The sequence below is a fragment of the Gopherus flavomarginatus genome, chromosome 2 (genome assembly GCF_025201925.1).
Source record: "Gopherus flavomarginatus isolate rGopFla2 chromosome 2, rGopFla2.mat.asm, whole genome shotgun sequence".
In the NCBI taxonomy this organism is placed as follows: Eukaryota; Metazoa; Chordata; order Testudines; family Testudinidae; genus Gopherus; species Gopherus flavomarginatus.
In genome coordinates, this window is record NC_066618.1 from 43,319,625 (window position 1) to 43,345,559 (window position 25,935).

At 41.4% G+C, this 25,935-nt stretch overlaps 1 protein-coding gene across 1 annotated transcript in view; it reads left to right on the top strand.

The window, feature by feature from the left end:
* Positions 1-25,935, top strand: part of ITGA8 (integrin subunit alpha 8) — a 182,056-nt gene that overhangs the window by 52,709 nt on the left and 103,412 nt on the right. Inside the window, exons 12-13 of the mRNA XM_050939513.1 lie at positions 3,140-3,345; positions 16,112-16,303. Coding sequence (XP_050795470.1) covers positions 3,140-3,345; positions 16,112-16,303 — 398 coding nt within the window. The remainder of the gene's footprint in view (positions 1-3,139; positions 3,346-16,111; positions 16,304-25,935) is intronic.

A 25,935-nucleotide genomic window follows, 5' to 3' on the forward strand; every position in this document is an offset into this window, starting at 1 on the left:
CACATAGTTACACTTTAACCTATTGACACTTCCCATACTCCTGCTGTTTATTACTCAGCAGGATACAAAAGAATTGCATAAAATTCCAGCAGGTGGTCAGCTTGTGCTTTTTAATGTTGTTTTATTAGAAAAGAAGCGATACTGGCTAGTCACATTTATGTGCTGAAACAAACATAAATGTGTTGATTTATGTTAACTGCAACATCATGGTGCAGTAGTGAAATGAACTAATGAAACTTATTAAAATACCCCCATAGATTGAACTACAGTTATGGTTATACATTACCATTTGGGGGCTTTCAGTCTTATTTTTACTCCTGCTGCCTTTTAAAAGGGATACTGTCAACTTTAGTTTGGCTCAGATTCACATTTTGTAAATATAAACCCTTAGAAAACCTTAGATCAACTGAAGTATGTCAGCAATTAAAAAAGTCAAGCACACAGGTATTGATAACCAACCAAACAATTCCTTTGCAGTGCTTGAAACTGAAACATTGAGGTACTAGAACCTGGAAAGTAGAATTAGCTATAAACCAAAAGTCAAACTGATTTATTGCTTTTTCTTATCCACATTGAGATAAAAGCAAACAAGTAAATGAGGATCATGGAGAGTGACAAGTAAGTTGGAGGGATGGGAGTGGAAGAATTCTCCCTTCTGCTGAAGCCCTTGTACATTGCTGTGGTAATGCATAAAGAGACATTAGAGCCTTGGGTTTGGCCAGGGGAGAATTCCCACTGGAACAGGCTTTGCAAAAGGGAGCTTACCTTGCACTAAAAGGGACCCATGGTGTCTTGGGGACATGAAGGTGAGGAAGCTGAGCACTATGGGGAGGTCAGGCAGTGCTCTTACCCATAGGCATTTAGGGGCTGGGTGCTGAAGCTTAGGTGGATGCCCATAGGCAGCCCAGAATTAGGAGAGTATAAACATGGCTTAAAGTCACATTAGCAACCTGTCCCTCCCGCCACCGGCTGCAAGCTTGTGCCAAAAGCTTGCTCTGGACATTTAAATTCATTGTGAGTAATCTAAATTGTTAGTAGTAATCTAGGTGACTATATTTGTTTACAACACATGGTTCTTGGCTCTCCTTTTGAAGGGTTTCCCATCCCCCTCCAACCAGATTTCTAAGGGTCACATTGTATTTGTCCCTAGCACTGGTGGGGGTGTGTATGGGGAAGGCTCAGTTTGCAAGCTTTTCACTTGTATTCCTTATGCAATGCCAGATGCAACAGCAGTTCTTTTGCTCAGGGGAATGGCCATACTGGGTCAGACCAAAGGTCCATCTAGCCCAGTATCCTGTCTTCCAACAGTGGCCAACGCCAGGTGCCCCAGAGGGAATGAACAGAACAGGAAATCATCAAGTGATCCATCCCCTGTCACTCATTCTCAGCTTTTGGCAAACAGAGGCTAGGGACACTGTCCCTGCTCATCCTGGCTAACAGCCATTGATGGACCTATCTTTCAAGTACAAGGACTGCTCCTTTTATTGGCCCCAGGGCACAAGTCACCCCAGGGGCAGGGCAGGAGGCAGAGCCACAAGACATCATGTATTGAAAATTCACCTTGTCACTTACAACACTAATTTACAAAGGATTGGTCCTACAGTAAAGGCACTAGACTGAGACTCAGAAGATGTGGCTTCAATTTCTGATGTTGCCATGGTCTTTCAGTATGCCCTTAGGCAAGTCACTGAGGCTCACCTTTTTAAAGATGTTTATACATCTACAGATACTCATATGCACCAAGTGAGATTTTCAGAAGAGCCGAAGTGCTCAACTCCCATTGAGAGTTAGACATGTAAGTGCTTTTGAAAATCCCACTAGGTGCCTATCTGACCCTTTAAAAATCTATCTCTTATTTTCTCTGTGCCTCAGTTCCCCTGTGTAAAATGGGGATAATTATACCTCCTTTCTCTTCCCCTTCCCTTTTTCTCTCTTCTCTGGTTAGATTGTAAGATTTTGGAGCATGGACCATTTCTTACTAACTGATTTAAACTGCACTTAACACAGCTGAGTCCCGATCTCAGTGGGGGTCTCTATACAGTACTATAATAAAATAATAACAATAATGAATGCTAGGAGGATGATAGAGCTACTGTGTAATATATAGTGTATGCTGAATAACTGTAAAACAATTGGTAAAATTCATGGAATGCACACAGCATGTTCTCTTTTTGTGGCAATCAGCAATTTCAACTAACATGCTGTCCAAACCACTAGCGTCTTTCATAAAAAGAGAAAGATTTGGGGTTTTTTAGTGAGGGGAAAAAACCTGACAGTTTTAATATTTGTTTGTTCATTCAGCCTCTGCTTCCTTCCTTTTCAGGATATGTGTAGCATAGGACAGTATCTAATATTTAAAACAATGGAAGAACCAAACAAATGTAACTTTACATTTTAAATTACAGTTTTCCTTATGGAGAAGTTCTATTGAATTTATAGAAAATAATATTTCTGTAGGTGTTTTGAAGCAACGTATAAAATTTCACTTCTATATGGTGGTTAAAAGCGTAGAAAAGATCTCACTCTCTCTTATATTCTATATGATTTAGAATATTATCTATACAGCCATATTACATTTGTATAGAGCCCTGTTGGTTTAACTCCTCCTAAATTTTATATGCTTTTTACATAAGAGTTAAAGACATACTAGAATTTGTTGTGTGTCTCTCGTTGTGTTGGTTCCTTGCTGGGAAGGATTTTCAGAGATCATTTCAGGCTCAAGGTAGAAAAAACTCTGCTCTCAATTAAGTAAAGTTTTTTGGCATGACAAAGAAATAACCATTGCCAAAATTAAATATATTACAGTCAAATTGTAATAGCGTTTCACAGTAACAGGATTTCCATGCCGTGAGCCTGCCACTGAAGTCAATGTTGCTTGAAAGCTTATCTCTCTCACCAAAAGAAGTTTGTTCAGTAGATATTCTCCTCTCACCCACTTTGTCTCACTGAAGTCAATGCAAGTTTTCCTGTTAACTGCAGCCGGCTTTGAATTAGGCCCCACGTACCCATTTGATATTATTGGTTTATATCTCTGAATCACACATTGTGAGGCCATTTCTGCTGCTTTCTCACTTCTTCCAGAATCATGCCATTTGGCTGAATTTCCCATTGACATTTGGTTTTGTTTTTATTCCTCTAGTTTAGATGACATCCTAGTTGGTGCCCCCCTCTTCATGGAGCGTGAATTTGAGAGTCAACCTAAGGAAATAGGACAAGTTTACCTGTACTTGCAGGAAAGTGCTTTCTACTTCCGAGACGCACAGATACTGTCGGGCACTGAAGTGTTTGGTAGATTCGGCAGTGCCATCGCACATCTTGGAGATCTCAACCAGGATGGCTATAATGGTACTTAATTTATATATTATATGTTATATATTATATGGTGCAAGCAAATTGCCTATGTACTAAATATGATGGTACTTCAGGTATGAAGATGGCTTTCTTCCCAGTTCTTGAAGAGAACTACAGGAGTTAGAAGAAGCTTGTTAAAAAAAGCCAAATAAAACAATATACGTTTTGTTTTTCTGCAACCCTTCCACTTTTAACATGTAAATGTGCTATTGAAAGTGATGAGAATCTCTCTGTGTGTGACCTAGTGATTGGAGTAGGAGTCTGGCCTAGTGTTCAGAGCAGAATCAAAGGGCAGAGCCGGAGTCGTGGTCAAGAGACAAGCCAGTGATGAGAATTATGGGTTATAAATCAGGGGATTCAGAGACAGGCAGCGAGTAGGCCTGGAGCGGAGCAGAGCAGGCATGGGGGGGAGCAAGGAATGGACAGGAAGCAGGTCTGGCACAGCTTCGGGCATAGAATGCATTGAGCTGCCACTGTGCTGCTGTTGGTGCTTAAATGGTGACCTGTTGACCCTTCTGCCCCATCAGGGAGCACAGTCACTTAGTGAAGGTTTATTGGGCCCAGACGAGCTCATTGGGTTGCTAGGCAACCATGCTGAGAGCCAGCTGAATTCCTGACACATTGACTAATCCTAACAAAGAGGAAATTAAGGGCCATATAGCCTGTTAAACTTAAATGAATAGTCCCATTGACATCAATGCTAATGCTGAACGTACATTAACACTTTAATATTGTTTCCCCTTTTTAACCCAGTCGACTTTGTTCATCTTCAGGAACTCTCTACAAGAGGTTTTTTGGGATACTTAGCTCATACCCAAACAGGGGGTAGACTTAGCACTCTCATTGACTACTGTTCTATAATCCATCAAAAGGAATGGGATATGCTACTCCCAGCCCCTTTGGTGCTGTTCAACAAAGGTAGCCAACTGACCACCCAAAGTCCTATTGAACTTTTCCATCATCCCTTCAGATTGTCGGTGTGCTGTGGTGGGTGAGAGTTTTGTGTATGTCTAGAATCTCACAAATCTGTGGAAACACTTTCGATTCAAGATTTCTCCCTTGATCTGTGCATAACTCACATGGGACTCTAAATCTAGTGAATAATTCATTCACTAGAACCCTATTACTGCCACAACCTATTGATTTCTGCTTGGAAAGCCATAGGCTATTTTGTGAAGTAGTCCATAGCTACCAGCAACTACTACTTACCAGCCTCTGTCTCAGGCAATGGCCCAAGAACATCAACAGCAATGAGCTTCACTGGTGTCCCCACAGGATACTGTTGCAAGGGGGCTCTCCCAGGTTTAGGAGGAGACTTCTTTGCAATACAAGCATCACGTTTCCTGCACCAGCTTTCTACATCCTTGTCAGAGGACTTTCTCTTCACCCCTCCCCTGGTTCTTGTCTCGCAGACAGAAAGCAGAAGATCAGAAGTCCAAAGTGCAGGTAATGCGATGTTTATTGAGATTACTTCCAAGCAAATATATCCATAGCTCTACGCACCATCAAAGTCTGTTTCCCAGTGTTCCATTCCCAGCTCTGACATGGCAGAGCATGTACCCCATGTTCCCCTTCCCAGCTCCGACGCTGCAGAGCCTTGCCTGTGTCCCCGTTCCCCATTCCTTATTCCCCATTCATCATTTTCCCTATTCCCACTTCCTCCTCCTTAGCAGGCCCAAATATACCTGCAATGCACACCCACAGTCCCACCCCTTACAACTTAGGGTCATGCTCCATTTTGGGTCTGAGGTCTTCATCCCACCCCTTTTGTACTCCATGGGAGGGTTAAGGAGTGAGTTTGTGCTCAGGTCAGGGATGGGCATTTCTTTGGTCTTTTAGTGTTTTATACCTCCCCCACAAGCCCTTTTGTCCCTCCCAACTGGTCACTTGACTTTGCCTTGAGATAGGGGTTGAGGCAATCTTAAGAGTGCTCTCAAGTAACACTTTAACTGCCCTTATCTGTTCCCATCATACTAACAAATTCAGCAGACTAGGCAGAAGCAACATCACAGTGTCTTTGTGCCTTGTTTACACATTTTAGTATAAGAGTATCAAAAAGTCCAACCCAAAATTCTGTCCCAGACTAACAAACAGACCTATATACTAACAATCCTGCTTACATTTTACCCAATAGAAATTCAACTTGGATAAAGTTATTTGCAACCCCAAAATGTCCAGCAATTTTAAGATCCACAACATAACCTCAGGCACTCCTTTTTTAGTGTATTTGGGACAGTAGGCTGGTACCTGTACCCATCCCCCCCCGGTTTTTCCCATTTCCTATACAATATTTCAACTCTAAATTCCAAGCTTTCCCATTGTGACCAGGAAGCTATTACTGTGGTGTTGTGAGGTGACCTTACATTCCAGGGTGGCTGTTTTTGCCATTTGATTTTCCAGTCACACAATATCCTGAAATAAGGACCCTCTTGTTGGGAAGACTTTAGTTGCTCTAGAGACCATTCTTGCAGCCCCAGCCCCCTTGTTCAAAGATGAACCAAGAACATGAGCACTAATGTGAATTAGAGGAAGGAAGGCACACTCCCCTTGAGCAACTAATTCCTTGCTGTCCTACTTAAGGCATTGTTTGCGGACAAGGCATCCACACTGCCATGCTTATGGCCAGGCCTGCGTGTAATTGTGAAATCATAGCACTGCTATGGCAAGCTGGTGGCTCTCCCTCAGGATTCCTGAATCTAAAAAGCCATTACAGGGAAGCATGGTCTGACCTCACCACATACTTTCTCCCATACAAATAGTAATGAAAATATTGTATAGTTTGAATCACTCCTAGGAGTTCCTTTCAGGTGATGCAATAATTTCTCTCAGGAAAATTTAGACTTTTGCTACAACTGTCTCAGTTCCCTTGTGTTCTTTTGTCGATACTTCCCTCAAAGCATGAGCAATAGCATCTGTGTCCAGTATGAAAGGGGTTTTGAAACATGGATAGGCCAAGAAAGCAGCAGTTATTAGATCCTTATGCCACATTATACTCTGCTGACCATTGAAATGATTTCCCTTTCTCACCCAACCTATGCCGTGGTTTTGCAATAATGGCAAACCCACAAATGAACCTTCTGTAATAGGAACAGAGCCTTATAAAACTCTGCACATATGTGAGTCTTTGGGAAGTTGGCCAGCTCTGTACAGCCTCAATTTTCTTTTTGTCAGTGAAATTTCCTCCTCGCTAATTGTATACCTAAGGTGGATTACCTCTTTTTGAAACAACTCATGTTTCTTTGGGTTCGGTTTCAAATTGGCTGCCTTCATCTTATCCCAGACCATTTTAAAATGTTTTAGTTCCTGTTCAAATGTTTTAGCATGCACCAGGATAAAATAGACAGGCTGAGAGGGGCATGTCATGTAATACCCCCCAGTTATCCTCTCTAAGGTGTCAAACACAAGTCAAAACCAACACTTTAAATGGCCACAAGTGTTATCCTGCTGCGAAAGCAGTTTTCCCCTTGTCTTTTGCATCCACTTCCACTTGCCAATAACAACTATTAAGATCCAGTGTGAAAAACAGACAATGTGCTACAGCATCTAGGGTATCATCTGTCCATGGTAATAGATAAGAATCCTTTTCAAGTGACTTCATTTAGTTTTCTATACTCCAGTCAGAATCTTGTGTTGCCATCTCTTTTCTTAACCAGAGCTATGGTGGAGGCCTATAAGCCATTTATCTCACCTGGGCCATATTTTTAAAGGTCATTTCAACAGATTGAATTTGTAAGACACCTTTCCTGTTGTTGACTACACAGTTGTTAGCCATAATGAAATCCACTCCAATTACTAGCTCATCCACTAGTTCAGCCACCCAGCTCAAATTTTAGAGGTGTCATCTTCAAACCCAACCTCCTAGGTTTTGAACAGGTGCCATTTCCATTTGAGACCAATTTAAGTTGTTCAGTTTTGGATTCCATATTCCGCAGCCTTTTTAGTGTGTCTGGTCTCATAACTGTAATGTCATGTGTCAATGATTCCTGCACACATCTCAGATGCTATTACACACTCAATAGCCAAACTCCAGTTACTATTTTTTAACTGCCCAGATCTAAACAAAAACTGTGGAGATGATCATTGTTCCTCCAAGCGTTTCCTCAGCTTGGTGTCCCACCATTTCCCAGACTGGGAGAAAGGTTTTCACTAGATACTTGTGACAGTCTGTTTTGGCCTGCCTTAAATATATAAGAATACTTTTTATGACCAGTTTTGTCACAGTATGAGCATTTATCTGAACTGTTCTCTTTAATTTTTGCATTATTGCCAATTTTCCTTGTTTTACAAATCACGTGTCATTTGTTCCAGTCATTCAGTGTGGTCGTGAACCGGATTAAATTCCCTCCTAGCATACATATTGGACACAGAGCTGTATTTACAGGGATTATAGTGATCATCTTCCATCATCCTGAATTGCAGTTGCTTCCTGAACTGCTGCAAGGAAAGATTCAAGTTCCGTAGCAAATCACACAGTCTCTCAGAGCATCTTTGGCCTCCTTTCACTGATCTTGAACTGCAAGTGTTTGGCAATGGACCAATGTATAGACTATCTATTCTGGAAGGTCTCGGATGTATCTGGATATACCAGGAACATGAGTCTTTACAGGTCCCCTGCCAGTTCAGGTGGTGTTTCTTCTTTCCCACTTCTTCTAGTCCTTAGCTGTGCCCTGGTCAGCTCAAATTGATGTCTAGCTCCAAACCACATCTCAAGGTCTTGAATTAGGTTTGGATACCCCATTCTTTTCTGGAGATAAGTTCTGCAGCACCATCAGAGCTGGGCCACCCAAGCTGGCTGCTAATAAACCCCCTTTCTGTCCCTTTTCCCAGCTATTTTTCTGAACAAGAATATTGAATCGGCACAAATAAGCCTTCCAGGGAGTTTTGCCCACAGAGATAGTGGGGTTTTGCATCACTGGTCCCGACCTGTCTCTAGTTATGAACAAGATAGAAAACTGTTGTAAATGTCTGGTCTTACCCAAGTCTTTTGCCTGGCTCAGTGTCTCAACAGCCTTCCACTGTGGTCAGTGACCCTTTGATTTCCTTCTGGAACTGAATTTTTAGTTCAGTAAATCCTTGCTGTGAGTTCCAGATTAGCTAAAACTTGCTTTCTCTCTGCTATATTATGGAAAAACCCATGGCTAATGGTGTGACAATCAGGGTCCAGACAACCCAAGGAGAGAACAGAGGGATCTGAACCCCAAAGAATAATCAATTGAATCAACTGATTGTATCCAATGTTACTGTGTACAGAAATATGTTCAGTAAGGTCTTTTATGAAAGCTTGTAACTTGATAGTCATTATGCGATTTGTTTACAGACTGTGGTGAGAGAGAGAGAGAGAGAGACACTCTTCTCATAACCTGTATTACAATGTCAAATACACCTTGCAGGAGTGAGGGGCACAAAACCAGGAACAAGTAATAATCCATTGTAAACCCAGGAAAAAGCAACAATGGGCCATTAAAGTTAATGGGAAGAACATAAGAACGGCCGTACGGGGTCAGACCAAAGGTCCATCTAGCCCAGTATCCTGTCTACCATAGTGGCCAATGCCAGGTGCCCCAGAGGGAGTGAACCTAACAGGCAATGATCAAGTGATCTCTCTCCTGCCATCCATCTCCATCCTCTGACAAATAGAGGCTAGGGACACCATTCCTTACCCATCCCGGCTAATAGCCATTAATGAACTTAATCTCCATGAATTTATCCGGTTATCTTTTAAATGCTCTTATAGTCCTAGCCTTCACAGCCTCCTCAGGCAAGGAGTTCCATAAGTTAACTGTGTGCTGTGTGAAGAAGAAATTCCTTTTATTTGTTTTAAACCTGCTGCCTATTAATTTCATTTGGTGACCCCTAGTTCTTGTACTATGGGAATAAGTAAATAACTTTTCCTTATCTACTTTCTCCACATCTCTCATGATTTTATATACCTCTATCATATTGCCCTTTAGTCTCTTCTTTTCCAAGCTGAAAATCCCCAGCCTCTTTAATCTCTCCTCATATGGGACCCGTTTCAAACCCCTAATCATTTTAGTTGCCCTTTTCTGAACCTTTTCTAGTGCCAGTATATCTTTTTTGAGATGAGGAGACCACATCTGTACACAGTATTCAAGATGTGGGCATACCATCGATTTATATAAGGGCAATAATATATTCTCAGTCTTATTCTCTACCCCCTTTTTAATGATTCCTAACATCTTGTTTGCTTTTTTGACCACCTCTGCACACTGCTTGAACGTCTTCAGAGAACTATCCACCATAACGCCAAGATCTTTTTCCTGATTCATTGTAGCTAAATTAGTCCCCATCATCTTATATGTATAGTTGGGGTTATTTTTTTCCAATGTGCATTACTTTATATTTATTCACATTAAACTTCATTTGCCATTTTGTTGCCCAATCACTTAGTTTTGTGAGATCTTTTTGAAGTTCTTCACAGTCTGCTTTCGTCTTAACTATCTTGAGCAGTTTAGTATCATCTGCAAACTTTTCCACCTCACTTTTTACCCCTTCTCCAAATCATTTAAGAATAAGTTGAATAGAATTGGTCCTAGGACTAACCCTTGGGGAACACCACTAGTTACCCCTCTCCATTCTGAGAATTTACCATTTATTCATATCCTTTGTTCCCTGTCTTTTAACCAGTTCTCAATCCATGAAAGGACCTTCCCTTTTATCCCATGACAGCCTTTGGTGAGGGACCTTGTCAAAGGCTTTCTGGAAATCTAAGTACGCTGTGTCCCCTGGATCCCCCTTGTCCACATTTTTGTTTACCCCTTCAAAAAATTCTAATAGATTAGTAAGACATGATTTCCCTTTACAACGGTAGTCGTACCCTTTACAAACAATAGAAACCGTGTTGACTTTTGTCCAACAATTTATGTTCTTCTATGTGTCTGACAATTTTATTCGTTACTATTGTTTCAACTGATTTGCCCGGTACTGACATTGGACTTACTGGTCTGTAATTGCCAGGATCACCTCTAGAGCCCTTTTAAAATATTGGTGTTACATTAGCTATCTTCCAGTCATTGGGTACAGAAGCCGATTTAAAGGACAGGTTACAAACCATAGTTAATAGTTCTTTCAGAACTCTTGAGTGAATGCCATCTGGTCCCGGTGACTTGTTTATGTTGAGTTTATCAATTAATTCCAAAACCTCCTCTAGTGACACTTCAATCTGTGACAGTTCCTCAGATTTGTCACCTACAAAAGCCGACTCAGGTTTGGGAATCTCCATAACGTCCTCAGCCGTGAAGACAAGCAAAGAATCCATTTAGTTTCTCTGCAATGACTTTATCATCTTTAAGAGCTCCTTTTGTATCTCAATCATCCAGGGGCCCCACTGGTTGTTTAGCAGGCTTCCTGCTTTTGATGTTCTTAAAAAACATTTTGTTATTACCTTTTGAGTTTTTGACTAGCTGTTCTTCAAACTCCTTTCTGGCTTTTCTTATTACATTTTTACACTTAATTTGGCAGTGTTTATGCTCCTTTCTATTTACCTCACTAGGATTTGACTTCCACTTTTTAAAAGACATAAAGACAACAGGATATCCCCACTTTGAATCTTTGTAGTGACAGAAGAAAAAAAACCCTGAAAAAATGGAAGTGCTTTGAAGTGAAAGGTTTTCAGAAACTGAAACTGAGGAACAGTCACTTAGCAGGAGCTGTCTGTGAAACGCTGAATCCTCTGACAGGGGGCATGATGGGAAACCGTTCTAAGGCAATAGGTGACTTGTATTACAAAAGGGAGTGTAATCTAATTTGCAAGTGTAAAGCCTGTGGTTGCATCTTTGTTTATTTTCTGTGTAACTTGTATGTGTTTGTTTCCCCTTACAATTTCATATTTGAAGCTGCAATTTTTCTATTAAATAAACTTTTTGTTCATTTTTACCCCAAACCCATCTCTGTTGTGCAATCTATGTGGAGTGTGTCCCCCAAAGGAAGCTAGTGCCTGGGAGGGGGCTCACTTCACACCTTCGGGGATGACACGCCAGAGAGAAAAAGGTCAGGAGTCTGGTAGTTAAGAACTTGGGTGGATGGACTTGGGGAGACTTGAGACTGGAAGGACTGTTGGGGTCACCCTGCAAGGAGTAACTCGGCTGGTGGAAGCCAGAGTGAGACCTTGTGCTTGTGGGCAGGCTACTATGTTGGGTCTGAACCAAAGCTGCATAGCATATGAGCACCCCTGGTTACAGGGCAGGTTGTGACAGAACCTCTTTTTGGTCTGGGTTATCCCCAAAAACACCACAAATGGCAGTCAGGTTGCTGATCACCTCATCAATCTCTTTTACCTTTTAAGCCTGTGCAGGTTTCCCCATTCTGTCCAGGCACTTGGTAGTTGCTGCTCATAGACTCATAGACTCTAGGACTGGAAGGGACCTCGAGAGGTCATCGAGTCCAGTCCCCTGCCCTCATGGCAGGACCAAATACTGTCTAGACCATCCCTAATAGATATTTATCTAACCTACTCTTAAATATCTCCAGAGATGGAGATTCCACAACTTCCCTAGGCAATCTATTCCAGTGTTTAACTACCCTGACAGTTAGGAACTTTTTCCTAATGTCCAACCTGAATCTCCCTTGCTGCAGTTTAAGTCCATTGCTTCTTGTTCTATCATTGGAGGCTAAGGTGAACAAGTTTTCTCCCTCCTCCTGATGACACCCTTTTAGATACCTGAAAACTGCTATCATGTCCCCTCTCAGTCTTCTCTTTTCCAAACTAAACAAACCCAATTGTTTCAGCCTTCCTTCATAGGTCATGTTCTCAAGACCTTTAATCATTCTTGTTGCTCTTCTCTGGACCCTCTCCAATTTTTCCACATCTTTCTTGAAATGCGGTGCCCAGAACTGGACACAATACTCCAGTTGAGGCCTAACCAGCGCAGAGTAAAGCGGAAGAATGACTTCTCGTGTCTTGTTTACAACACACCTGTTAATGCATCCCAGAATCACGTTTGCTTTTTTTGCAACAGTATCACACTGTTGACTCATGTTAAGCTTGTGGTCTACTATGACCCCTAGATCTCTTTCTGCCATACTCCTTCCTAGACAGTCTCTTCCCATTCTGTATGTGTGAAACTGATTGTTCCTTCCTAAGTGGAGCACTTTGCATTTATCTTTATTGAACTTCATCCTGTTTACCTCAGACCATTTCTCCAATTTGTCCAGATCATTTTGAATTTTGACCCTGTCCTCCAAAGCAGTTGCAATCCTTCCCAGTTTGGTATCGTCCGCAAACTTAATAAGCGTACTTTCTATGCCAACATCTAAATCGTTGATGAAGATATTGAACAGAGCCGGTCCCAAAACAGACCCCTGCGGAACCCCACTTGTTATACCTTTGCAGCAGGATTGGGAGCCATTAATTAACTACTCTCTGAGTACGGTTATCCAGCCAGTTATGCACCCACCTTATAGTAGCCCCATCTAAATTGTACTTTCCTAATTTATCTATAAGAATATCATGCGAGACCATATCAAATGCCTTACTAAAGTCTAGGTATATCACATCCACCGCTTCTCCCTTATCCACAAGGCTCGTTATCCTATCAAAGAATGTTATCAGATTAGTTTGACACGATTTGTTCTTTACAAATCCATGCTGGCTATTCCCTATCACCTTATCACCTTCCAAGTGTTTGCAGATGATTTATTTAATTACCTGCTCCATTATCTTCCCTGGCACAGAAGTTAAACTAACTGGTCTGTAGTTTCCTGGGTTGTTTTTATTCCCCTTTTTATAGATGGGCACTATATTTGCCCCCTTCCAGTCTTCTGGAATCTCCCCCGTCTCCCATGATTTCCCAAAGATAATAGCTAGAGGCTCAGATACCTCCTCTATTAACTCCTTGAGTATTCTAGGATGCATTTCATCAGGCCCTGGTGACTTGCAGGCATCTAACTTTTCTAAGTGATTTTTTACTTGCTCTTTTTTTTATTTTCTCTTCTAATCCTACCCTCTTCCCGTAAGCATTCACTATACTAGACATTCCTTCAGACTTCTCAGTGAAGACTGAAACAAAGAAGTCATTAAGCATCTCTGCCATTTCCAAGTCTCCCGTTACTGTTTCTCCCTCCTCACTGAGCAGTGGGCCTACCCTGTCCTTGGTCTTCCTCTTGCTTCTAATGTATTGATAAAAAGTCTTCTTGTTTCCCTTTATTCCCATAGCTAGTTTGAGCTCATTTTGTGCCTTTGCCTTTCTAATCTTGCGTCTGCATTCCTGTGTTATTTACCTATATTCGTCCTTTGTGATCTGACCTAGTTTCCATTTTTTATATGATGCCTTTTTATTTTGTAGGTCACGCAAGATCTCGTGCTCCAATAGAGATCTCATCTCAGTTTGCAATCATCTCTTGAGCTCTTCCTGCAAAACCTCCAGCTTTTGTTTTAGTTCTTGATTTAAATCCTACTGGCCACTTTTGATTTCTGCAAGCACTTCCATTATTTGTTCTGTCTCGATTCAATAGGAATACCAGCTCACAATCTCTCTCTTGAAAACTAGACCCCACTGCTCAGAGCAGAATTGCCCCTTTTTGATCCGAACGGCTAGTCAAAGTTTGGATCCCTGTGGGTGTTCCAGTTGGGAGCAGAAAATGGTGATAGGTATTTCTTTGAAGCAGTTTTGTTTATTTACAAAGAATGTTCAAAGTCCTGTGTATCTGAATGCAGAGGGAGTCAAATTACAGGAAATAGCTTCTTTTGCTCACAGCTTCAAGAGCAGTCTTTTCCGCCAGCACTCCTGACCCAAAAACCTCTCCCCAGGTTTCTTCCAGGGTCAGCCACATGCTTTCAGCGCTTCTTCAGTCTGTATCTCTGTCTCAGTCTGTTTTTAGGCCTGGTCGCCCTAGGTAATTAGGATGATTTCACTATGTCAGAAAGGGCCATGAAAAATCCACATCCCTGAGTGGTGCTGTGGCGCTGACCTAAGTCCCCATATAGACAGTGCTAGATCAACAGAAGAAGTCTTCCATCATTCTAGCTACTGCCTCTCAGAGAGGTGGATTACCTACACCTATGGAAGAACCCCTCTCGTCGGCATAGCTAGTCTACACTGAAGCACTACCGCTACGCAGCTGCAGTGGCACAGCTTTGCTGCTTTAATGTTTTAAGTGTAGGCAAGCACTTCTTTTCTGTCAGTTCTCTCCACCCCACACACCCATCCCTCTGCCCTCTTAGTGCTACTTTCTGGATAGACACTATTAGGCTTTGTTTGGGGTATTTCTCCTTAACTCTCTTACAACTGGCTTAAATGGAGAACTCATTCACACATCAGGCTTAAAGAGGTTTGAACTCAGCTCATAATAATATGTATTAAAATGTAATATGATGTTTTTATAAATGAATTTGATTCGATACAGCACCAGTTTAAAAGGTGTTCTGCTTCTTCCCAGTTGTGTACATGAGCTGATTGAGGTTCAAAGACCTGAGCATCTTGCTCATAGTCCCAGCTGAAGGAATTGTGAGGATCTCTTGTCAAAAGTGCCTAACTCCCATTAACTTGTGGAAACTGGCCACTTAAGGGCATTTGTAAATTCCACTAAGTGCTTAGCTACATTTTTAGGTGCCTAAATACCTTTCAAAATCTGTCCTCAAGTCTTTCATCCTCAAGTCTTTCATCGGACATTATTTTCTCCATCCACTGGCCAAGGCTTTTTAAGTGGTTAGTGATTTGAGGTTCTAGCTCGAGACTCTTTAAAGGGACCTGATCGTCAGTGGACAGGTGCTCAGCCCTTTCAAAGAAACTTAAGCTAAGCACCCAAAATCTCTTGTCATTTTGAAAATCTTGTCATTGTCTTTTAGCAGATAAACTCACGCAGTCTACTTAGTCATCATGGCTGTTTCTTTGATTTTTGTTCCTGAAAAATAGCAAGGGAGGGTTTGTTATCCATAAAGAGTATAAATTCTAAATAGCATATGGCCCTACACCAGTTATAGAATAAATTTTCTTTCAGGGATCTGCAATTCCATGAACTGCTCCAGCTTATTCTCCTGGTTTATGACATCCAGAGAGTCCCTTGAGTGAATTACAGCTTTGCATTCCCTCTGGGGCTGTCTATTATTCTGTATTGATCTCTTCTCCAAAATACTGCTCAACAGGTTTTTTTTAACTATTTATTTATTTTTATTTGTCATGAAAATAAAGGAGATGTTTCCCATTTCATGGTAAGGTGTTTTACATACAAACCAAACTGATCTTATGCTGTTATCCACTTCATTCCTGTTTTCCCTTCTGCATGCTGTAAAGTTGGCTGTTCAACAATGTACTTTTTTGCCGTCATTGAATTTTTTTTTAAGCTGGAAAAAGCCACAAAGCAGAGCTTCTTAAAGAGCTGCTGCTAATTAATTAGGTGTTGGAGAAAACAGGGAACATCACACAGTGTATGTTTAGTTTAAACAGATGAATGTAACATTAGCCATTATTTCAGTCTCAGTTTAAGTCTTGTTGATTGCTATAAAAACATGACAAAGGAAAATGTGCAATTAATAATAGACGTGTGTTGCCTATCTATTGCAATGAGAAGGCCCTTTCATATGAAAATAAATTCATTACAACTATAGGCATGAAAGTTTGAAACACTAAAGCACTATTAAATGTTTTTATGTATTTGTCTTGAAATAGAATCTATGCAATAAAGAAAAACTGATTAAGCCCCAGCTCTTGTTAACCCACAACACAGGTCCCTCTTGTCTACTTTCCCTGTCAGAGTTAATTCTGTCTTTGTTTTAACGTTGTCAACTCTTTTTACTCTATTGCAGACATTGCAATCGGTGCACCATTTGCAGGAGAAGACGGAAGAGGCAAAGTGCTCATTTACAATGGACACAGGAATGGGTTAAATGCTAACCCTTCACAGGTTCTTAATGGAGCCTGGGCCTCACAGTCCATGCCTGCGGGATTTGGCTTTACTCTAAGAGGAGACTCAGACATAGACAAAAATGATTACCCAGGTAAGACTTTTCCATAAGAGAGGGAATTACATACCTTCATTCTCTGGAAAATGCATCTAAACTGTTCCTTGTGGAAGGCAGAGGTCACAGTAAAGAATAGACACAGTTTTTTGTGTAGTTCTAGCAATGATTTCCTGAGAATGTAAAGTCAGACAAAACAAATACTCCTTTTCCTGTCAAGAGACATCATCAGAAATGCAAGGGCTTAAACAGTACATTAACATAAAACATGTGAAGTTTACAGCAAAAAGCTTAACCCTTATTCCCCACTCAACATTTGAATGCACTCGTTCCTACTGAGCTTATAGGTCTGCTCCGTGCTAACATTCTTCCTTAATTAAAACCATGTCATGTTATAAGGGAAGAGACTGACTTGGTTGTGTTTGTTGCTAGTTGTTTTTCTTAAAGCTTTGCTTTCCAAATAGCTGTTGAAGTACATATATAGGTTCCTAATTGCTTTTGACCTCATTACAAAAAGGAGAGAGAATACAAAAAAATTCCATTCTTTGAGTCACAGATTTTATTTAGGTCTTTCCATGATCTTGTTTGCGCTTTGTTATACAGATTCTTCCTTTTTAGTTTTGTTTTGAATTTTTCTTGACCATGAATAGTTTACAGACATCCAATGGTATTTATCAAGATTATGCCACTACTGCATGCTTTTTTTTAGCGGAGTCCTTCCAGCTTGGAGCAGCATTCCAGGACCATATGCTGCCTAAATGTGCAATATCCTTTTAATCTGATGCCATTCACTCCCAGTACATACAAGACCATACTATTTCTCTGAGTCAAGATTGAGAAATCTCTGAACATTTGCAATGTACCCAGTGTCGTGGAATGTATAGCCTTGGTGTTGTATACTGTTGACCTACCACGCTAATGCTTGCTAATGCTTTAGGTTTCACTGACTCTTTATAAAGTTATTTTTCTTAGCTTGTCTTCCTTAACTTATATTATTACATCTAGCAAAGTTAGTGACCTGAAAGTTTGTGTTATTAGCTGCATGATTTTGATAATTAAAGGTGACTTGCAAAGAAAAAAAAAGGGGTAGAGACTTTTTTGGCTTATTTATTATAGGTAAAGAAGGCCTGAAAGATATGGGATTTTTGTTTTTAAAAGGGAGATTTTTTTATGCTAAAAATTCAGGTCTTGTCTGCTCTAGAAAATGCTGCTTGAAAAATGGATAATAATAACCTTAAAAGACTCAAGGGACAGAAAGCTGAGCAATCGAGAAGGGGAAGGGCTTTGTAGTCCTGTGTCAATTTTTGTTTTGAATTTTTGTTTTTTGGGGTTCTTAACTCCTCATTCAGTTTCAATAACTAATGGGCTTTTGGGGCATTATTAAAGTTTCAGCACCATGAACATGCTTTGAAACAGCCAAGATGCCCTCCAGTGAAACCAGGGAAAACCAGATTTTACATTCCTGGCATTTCTAGGTAAGGGAGGAAACACTTTCAGATCTTCTCCTTTAAACAATATAAGGAAGGATGGTATAGATCCAATTAAAAATAAATAACCTTCACAGGGCATCTTTAAAGCTGAATGGAGGAAGTTTGGGTAGCACACTTGGATCTTCAGTTCATTTGAGACATTTCTTTAACTTTTCCCTGACTTTTCCTTTGGGTTTTGCGCTCCTACCTGAAGAATTCTATTGTGGGATGTGTTTAGCATGTGATAATTTGGCTTTTGTTTTGCTATATGGGTGAGTTGTTTTGAGAAAAAGACTTACTAGCAACTGTGTTTACCATAGGCAACCTCTCCCTCGGTCCTACAGTTACCTAGACTGACAATGTTGCAAAATCCACCTCCCAGAAAATGATAGGACAAAAAGAATGTGAAGTGGCTCATCTACTCCTCAGTCCAGAAAGACCTAAACTGTTAAATAATAGTACAACTTTACCCTGAAAATGTCAAGTTGGAGGGGAAGTATTGCCATAAGTTGCAAGAGACTAGTCAATCTAATTTATAGAGACTAATATGTGGAACAGCCATGCGTGTGCCTATATAATTGTCACTGGTCAACCTTCTTAGCTCATGAGGTTGGCACAGCGCTGGTAGAATAGAACTTTATTCATGTGTGCAAAATGTCAGAGGTAACCTTGTATGTTATAATTAAAGCACTCAATAGGGAGGCAAGAGGCTTTCAGATCTTTCTATCCTGGAACTAGACACATAGAATGATACTTCCAAATTTCACCCATTTACCTCTGTATTGAGCCTAATAACTTGTTTGACTAGAGCATAATTTGTGTTTGGCTAAAGCGCACGTTCCAGAAAGGCTTCTGCCAATTAGAGGTGAATAATTGTGAATAAATCCCCTGCACTGCTTTGAAAATCTCAACCGTAATGCTTGAAAGTTCCCTATTTAATATCAAAAGGGTTGAATCTTCTTTGCAGAGAGCAAAGATTAGAAGTACTCTTAAAAACACCTTTATTGGTACAAATACAATGTGTAGATATTAAATTTGCACTTTTCCTAACAAAATGAAGATTACTGAACAGCAGCTAATCCAATTTGTCTATTTTCCTCCAACGCTGTCAGCACAACAGATAGGATGGCTTTTCCTGCTCATTAGCAATCTCCTCAACACAATGGCCATCTGTCTTCAGCCAGCCTGATACAGGCAATGTCACTGTTAAAGCTAACAGAGCACCTTTTTCAATTCTGTTAAAATACTGGAATGTGTCTAACCTTTCAACAAGGTTTTTATTATTAAACACGGCCCTTGGACCCGCGTCCAAGGAAGCAATGCTATCAAAATAATGTTGCTTGTGCAGAGAAATATGGAATAATTTCATAACTACTGTCATTTCACAGCATTTCACAGGCTTTTTATCTTAGAATAACTTCAGATGACATGAGCCTAGAATTACTCCTTTATCAAAAGGGGCACTTGGTCATGCGAGGCTAGGTTGTGCCTTGTAGGAACAGCCCAAGTGAGGAACTGTACTTCAAGGGAAGCACTGTTGATGTCCCATGGAAGAACACCTCGTAGAGCTCTCTGGTGCAGAGAGGAGTGTTCAAACTGTTACATCTCTTTACAGGTGCAGCATCCCACCCAAGTGACGCAGGGCAGAGCCACCTACTGCCCATTGCTCCCAACCCCAACAGAATAACTAGGAAGCAGTCCCTGTGCTCCACTGATGAGAGGACAGCAATTTTAGCCATCCCTTGCATGGTCAGTGCAGAATTGGGGAGGGCTCTTTGCTGCACATCTGCGCAAGAATTAGGCAGAACCTAAATCTTAGTTTGTAAGGCTGGCAAGAGAAAGTAAAATAGAGGGAAAGAATGCTTCAAGTAGACTGAAATAGATCCATCTCCTTCAGACAGATTCTATTTGTTCTTAATAGTACAAAGGAGTTCAGTTTCATTAGCTGCGTTTTATAGATGGGGAAACTGAGGCAGAGGAAAAAGTGACTTGCCCAAGGTCACCCAGCAGGCCAGTGACAGAGCCAGGAATAGAATCCAGGTCTTCTGAGTCCTAGTCTTGTAGTCTATCTACTAAGTAACACCGCTTCTTCTCTGGCTGGATTCAGAAGTGAAACCAGAACTCTTCAGAGGAAGCAAATAAGCATGAATTCTATTGCATGCTCCCATAATTTGGCAGTTTATCATTTGTAGAACTGAATTCCCCTTTCTTTCATGCCTGAGCGCTCCAGACGTTATTCACACTTATGCCAGGACCTTCAGCTGAAATGTTGTGAAAGAGGGAGATTGTTTAACTGTCAAAAGAGACGGGTCATGGTGAGAGCTATTTCTACTTCTTCATATAGTTATTCAGGGAGAGACTCTCCCATTCTACTGGATGAGAAATCAGAGTCTTGGGTCTTGTTTGACTGAGAAATTTGATGTATGAGGCGGGATCCAGTATTGGAAGAAAAGATGAAGACCTTTCAGTGCCCTCCAGTAGACCAACTATTCTCCACTTTTTTTTCTTTCTTCCTTTCTCCAAGTCTTCATGCTGTGTCTGATGGAACTGGAGTCCAGATCCTGATAAGCAAGTGGAAGGAAGGTGCCCTTTATGAGTAATTCATTGTATAGCTGCCACTAACCAGTGCTGAAGCCGTGTTCAACTAATAACTTCATACTGTCTCTGTCTCTCAAACTTATTTATCATCTTTACATCTTGTGTTCTTATATCTTCTGGATGGCCAAGCTGGAAAGCAAAAAAGAGAAAGAATAGACTTGACACTTGAGGCCTGACCTCCATGTTTCCAGATAAAAAAAAGCAGACTAGGGAGAAATTAGGGGCTGCTGCCTTTATAGTAGTCCCTCTTGCCCATTCTTTTCAACTACTTGTTTTCTGGGAGGTGAAGTTATAGAGACAGATTCTAACCCTATTTACACTGGTATATATCAGGAGTAGTAGCTCCATTGACTTCCATTCAATACAGTTAAATTGGATTTAACCAAGTCTAGCTCAGGAAAGAGGGTAGGGGATGTGTGGTGGACAAGACTAGAAGATGTGAAAAAGTCTATTTAAAAAAAAAGGTTATGTGCAAATATGACTGAATTACTAAAGGAATTGTGGGTGAGATTTTTGTGCTGTGCTCCTAAGAGGTGCAGCACACAACTCTCTGATAGGGGAGGAGAAGCTACATAGCTTTCAGTCATATTTTCATGTGATTAGTCCTGGGGCTGGAGCGACCCCCTGGGGTAATTTCAGTAGTGCTAGGGTCCAGCGCTGCCAACATTCTCTGCTGTGTTCTGTGCAATGGCCCTGCTCCAACATACTCTTCCTGGCCCAAGCCCCACATGTGGTACTCCCCCTACCCAGGGGTTTGTGAGACAGTCCTTGGGAGGCAGCCCCACATATGTTTTCCACAGTACCTGCATCAAGGGAATCATCCTTTGATTAGGAATGGGTCTTCAGGGGCCTGTGAATGTGAGTGGCCTCCTCCCAGGCTCCCCCTCGTGGCCTCAAAGCAGCCCTGCAAGTGACTCCTCATCTCAGTTTCCCTTTTGGGGCTCCTCCAATAAACTCCACCCAGGCTTTTCATCCAATAATGCCCCGTCTTCCAGGGTCTAAAATATTGGCATAATATAAACTCTAAATAAAACTCCAAGTCCCAGATTAAAGTCCACACAAAGAAAAGTTTCTCTTCCTATTCCCAGGCCTTTCTGCCTGGGGTCTTTGCTGCTTTGGCAGCCACTCCAAGGCCCACCTGGCTGCAGCATTTTCATTCTTAACCGATGGATTCTGCTCCCACAGCCCTCTGGCTTCTAGGCTCGAACTCTTAACCTATAGTCAAAGGTCTCCTGCTCACTGAAGCTCTTCTGCAGTCTCTGCCACAGCTTCCTCTATTTGCGCTCCCTAAGCATCCTCCCTTCCTGTAACTTCCTACTTCTCTTATAGGGGAATCACCTGATCTCTGCTCAGGTATGCATGTTTCATAACTAGGTTTTTAGTCCTTAATGGGGCAAGCCATCCTATTATCCTTTACGCCACTCCAACCCTTTTATGTGCTGTAAAGGGACTGGAGCAATGGAGCAGGGGTGGGAATCCCACCTAAGATCTGCTTTCTGAACTGTGGTTTATTTTATTTCTTTATCTTAAACAGAGTAATTCAGTTTTGACAGACACGAGAGAAATCCATAAATGTGTTTAATGGAAAATAAATTTGTTTGTTTTTGCTTCTGGTCAACTGTTCAAAGTTGATCCCTGTTGCGTGCTCAGGATCAGTGATTATCTAGGTAGTGGTGTCATACATCCAGTTGGTTCATCTACAAGGCTAGCTCTGCACTACAGACTGCTTTTGGAGGTGTGTACTGTACATGTAGCTACATGTCGCAGTGAAAAGCAGGCTGTGCCCATGCTGTGGTGCGTAGCTTCAGCAGCTCCCTGTTGCCAGAGCCTTTCACAGGGTGTCATAAACAGATGGTTAAGGGTTAATGTCTCTTTTACCTGTAAAGGGTTAAGAAGCTCAGTGAACCTGTCTGACACCTGACCAAAGGACCAATGGGGGGAGAAGATGCTTTCAAATCTCTGTGGAGGGAAATCTTTGTTTGTGCTGTTTGTTTCGTTCTTTGTTCGCTCTTGGGGCTAAGAGGGACCAGACCTGTAACCAACTTTCTCCAGTCTTTCTGAAACAGTCTCTCATGTTCAAAATAGTAAGTACTAGCCAGAAGGCGGATTAGTCTTTTGTTTGTTTTCTTTATTTGCAAATGTGTATTTTGCTGGAAGGATATTTTACCTCTGTTTGCTGTAACTTGTAACTTAGGCTAGGGGGGAGGGAGTCCCTCTAATCTATGTATAGCTGAAGACCCTGTAAACATTTTCCATCCTGGTTTTACAGAGATAATTTTTACTACTTCTTTCTTTAATTAAAAGCTTTCTTTTTTTAAGAACCTGATTGATTTTTTTCCTTGTTTAAGACCCAAGGGGACTGGGTCTGAACTCACCAGGGATTGGTGGGGGGAGAGGAGGAAGGCGAGGAAGGTTAATTCCTTTCTGTCTTAGGATCCAAGGAGTTTGGATCAGTGTATCTCTCAGGGTAACCCAGGGAGGGGAAGTCTGGGAGGGGGAATGGTTTATTTCTCTTTGTTTTAAGACCCAAGGTGTTTGGGTCTTGGGTCCCCCAGGAAAGGGTTTGGGGGACAGGAAGTGTATCAAAACACAATATTTTTGGTTGGTGGCAGCGCTATCAGATCTAAGCTAGGACTTAAGTTTAGAAGGGTACATGCAGGTCCCCAGTTTTTGGACGCTAAAGTTCAGAGTGGGAATAATACCTTGACACAGGGTGACAAAGACTCTGGCATGGGAGAGACAGCTGGAAATGGCTCAGCCTTTCCCAGCTGCATCCCCCCTGCCAGAATTTTTTTTCCTTGCAGAAGGGAAAGACTCCAGCAACTGGGAGCTACCAAAGTCTTTCCTTACTATCTGCCTGCCCCCCATCAGCCCTCCAGTCCCCACTGCCAGACTCTTTCCCTGAAGCAGGGAAGAGCTCCAGCAGCAGAGAGCTGGCAGCTTTACCTCACTGCCTCCCTGATGCTGGAGTCTTCCCTTGCAGTGGGAGATGCCTGCAGCAGCTGGCAGCATGTTTCCTCACTGCCCCTGTTGTGCTTGAGCCTTTCCCTGTGGTGGGGAAGAACTCCAGCAGTGGGGAGCTGGTAGAGCCTTTCCTTCCAGTGGGGAAGGTCTCCAGCAGAAGGGAGCTGGCAAAGCCTTTCCCTGCAACCTCCCAGCTGCTGGAGTCTTTCCCTGCAGTGGGGAAAGGGTCCAGCAGCAGGGAGGCAATGGGAAACTGCACTGCTAAAAATTGTTATGTTGACTGGGACGCACAGATTGAGTGAGCAGGGAGACGTAGGATATGTACTTACATAAATACCCGGACCCTTCGGGTAGATCTGAATTCTGATCTTGCCTCTCTGCCTACACTGCTGTTTATACCCTTTCTAGAGGGGCCATGCAGGTACATACACTACATGCCTCTGAAAGTGATGTGTAGTATAGACTTGTAAAACCCATGTATTTGCAAACTGTGGTTTCTGTCTTCACACCATGGTATATGTTGAGTCACTTGCTGGCTATTATAGCTGAGCAAATAGTTTATCATGAATAACTTATTCAACCTGTTTTCTGCCAGTGGCATTTCCTCAAGCAGATTGTGGAGTCTTCACATTTATTTGTCATCCAAAACTATTTAAACAATTTTTTAACAAAGTAGACTGATGCAGAGCATCTGTGAGTATTTATTGCTTGAATAAATTACAGTATTTGAACATGTGTATAAGTAATCCTCATTCATCTAGGTTGTCCTTTTGAAGTCAGGGGCCTTTTCTACTCAAATTTAACCCAGTTTTATACTGGTATAGTTCTATTGGGCCTTATTATTCCTTCTAGCTAAGATCTGTTTGGGTCAACTTTCCTTATTCTGGGTGTAGTTATTACGTTAAAGATTTGATTTATATCTAGTATAAACGAAGTCTCTAGAAACATTTAACGAAATGTTATCACAAGGCTGTGATAATCAGGCAAAATTCTCTCTAAAATTCAATAATCCAGTCTAATCTTATTAAAGATTGAGTCTTTAACAGTGCCATCTGCTAAATGCATTAACTTGAACAGCAGGAAGAGAAGCCTCAAGTTTCTTTCTTAAGATCTGGGATTTTTCATGATATAAAATTTGTTGAACATAACAGGCAGTGTGCCAATAACATCACAGTATTGTAGTCTAGTGATGATTATATTCTGAAGTTAAGTCAGGAGAGTTACAGAGGACAAAAAATGAAACTCTGCATCAGCTTTGATGACAGCTGTACAGTGTGTGAGTGAGAACGGGGGAAAGGAATTCTGCAACCAAATGAAGCAAACTAAAGTGCCTATAGCAGATATTTGGCTTGTGTCATATTGTCGATTGATTTAATCACTTGAAAATGCAACTATTTCCCACACATCTCATTTTATAGCAAATCAAATGGTATATATTTATATTTACAGATGCACTGTTTTCCAAAATGCTCTGGGAGATTTAATGAACATCACAATATCATGCATTCCATGGTGCTCAGGGGAAATATATTTATCCCAGTCAATAACAGGGCTCATTTAAGTGGTAAACATTAAAAATACTTAAGAAGTGGATAGTTATAGGGTGGAATGAAGAGAAACAGTGCCTCAGGGAGTCAGAGAAGGGGGTTAATTCAGACCTCAGGGGAGAGTGGAAGTAGATCAGCCAGATGCAGTTGCTGATATTATTAAGGGGGTTGCTGTCAGAAGAGCTGAGGGGAGAAAGGAAGTTCCCCCTGAAAGAACCATTCAGGACCTTGTGAATGACTGGGTCAGAAGAAAGTGCTATTCTTGCAAACAAAGGTTATTTCTGTCTATAGGCTGAGGTTTTCATGGGTGTTGCCTGGAACAGATCATCCTCTGACCTTTCTTGTGGTCGGTGCTGTAATAGTAAGCCTTTTAAGGGACCTTTTACTTTGGACTTTTGAGACTGAAGAGAACTGACTGATAGACATTTAGGTCAAGGAACCCCAAAAGCGGGAAATAAATCTACCTTACAAACCTCAGGCTCCATGGGGCTTCTTAAAGGGATGGGATCAATTGAGTGAAACAATAAAGACAAATATCCACAAGGAGGCATAATAATATACAATCTGATATACTGTATACTTCAGATATACAATTTTTTCTCCATTTTAATAATATTTTCCAATTATATCGAACCTTTACTCTCATGGGGTCCCAAAGACTTCCCAGTTGCTATGCATATTGTGTCATTAAAAGGAAGCTTCTTTTACTAATAGAATACACAGATTTATTTCTTAAACTGTTGGCAAAATACTCATAAAGGGTTACCTGAGCCCTGATGGCCTTTTATCAGGCTGAGGTGCTCATTATTCAATTAACTACCTGCTTAGATAGACTCATTCCCCTTAAATTGGCTTGTTACTTGCAAGGGGGCCCACACTCTCCTTAAAGGGGCCAGCAACCCTGTGATACCACTAAAACTAGAAGTGTAGCTGTGGTGGCACCAGCAGTGGGACAGGCTAGCTGTCCTAAGTACAATCCCATCTGAGATCCTAGGTGAGTCCTTGGGATAGCTTGCCTCTCCCATTGCAGGTCCATGTCTATTTTTAGCGTGCTAGCTCAGTTGGAAATTACACCTTCCAGCTCCAGTGTAGA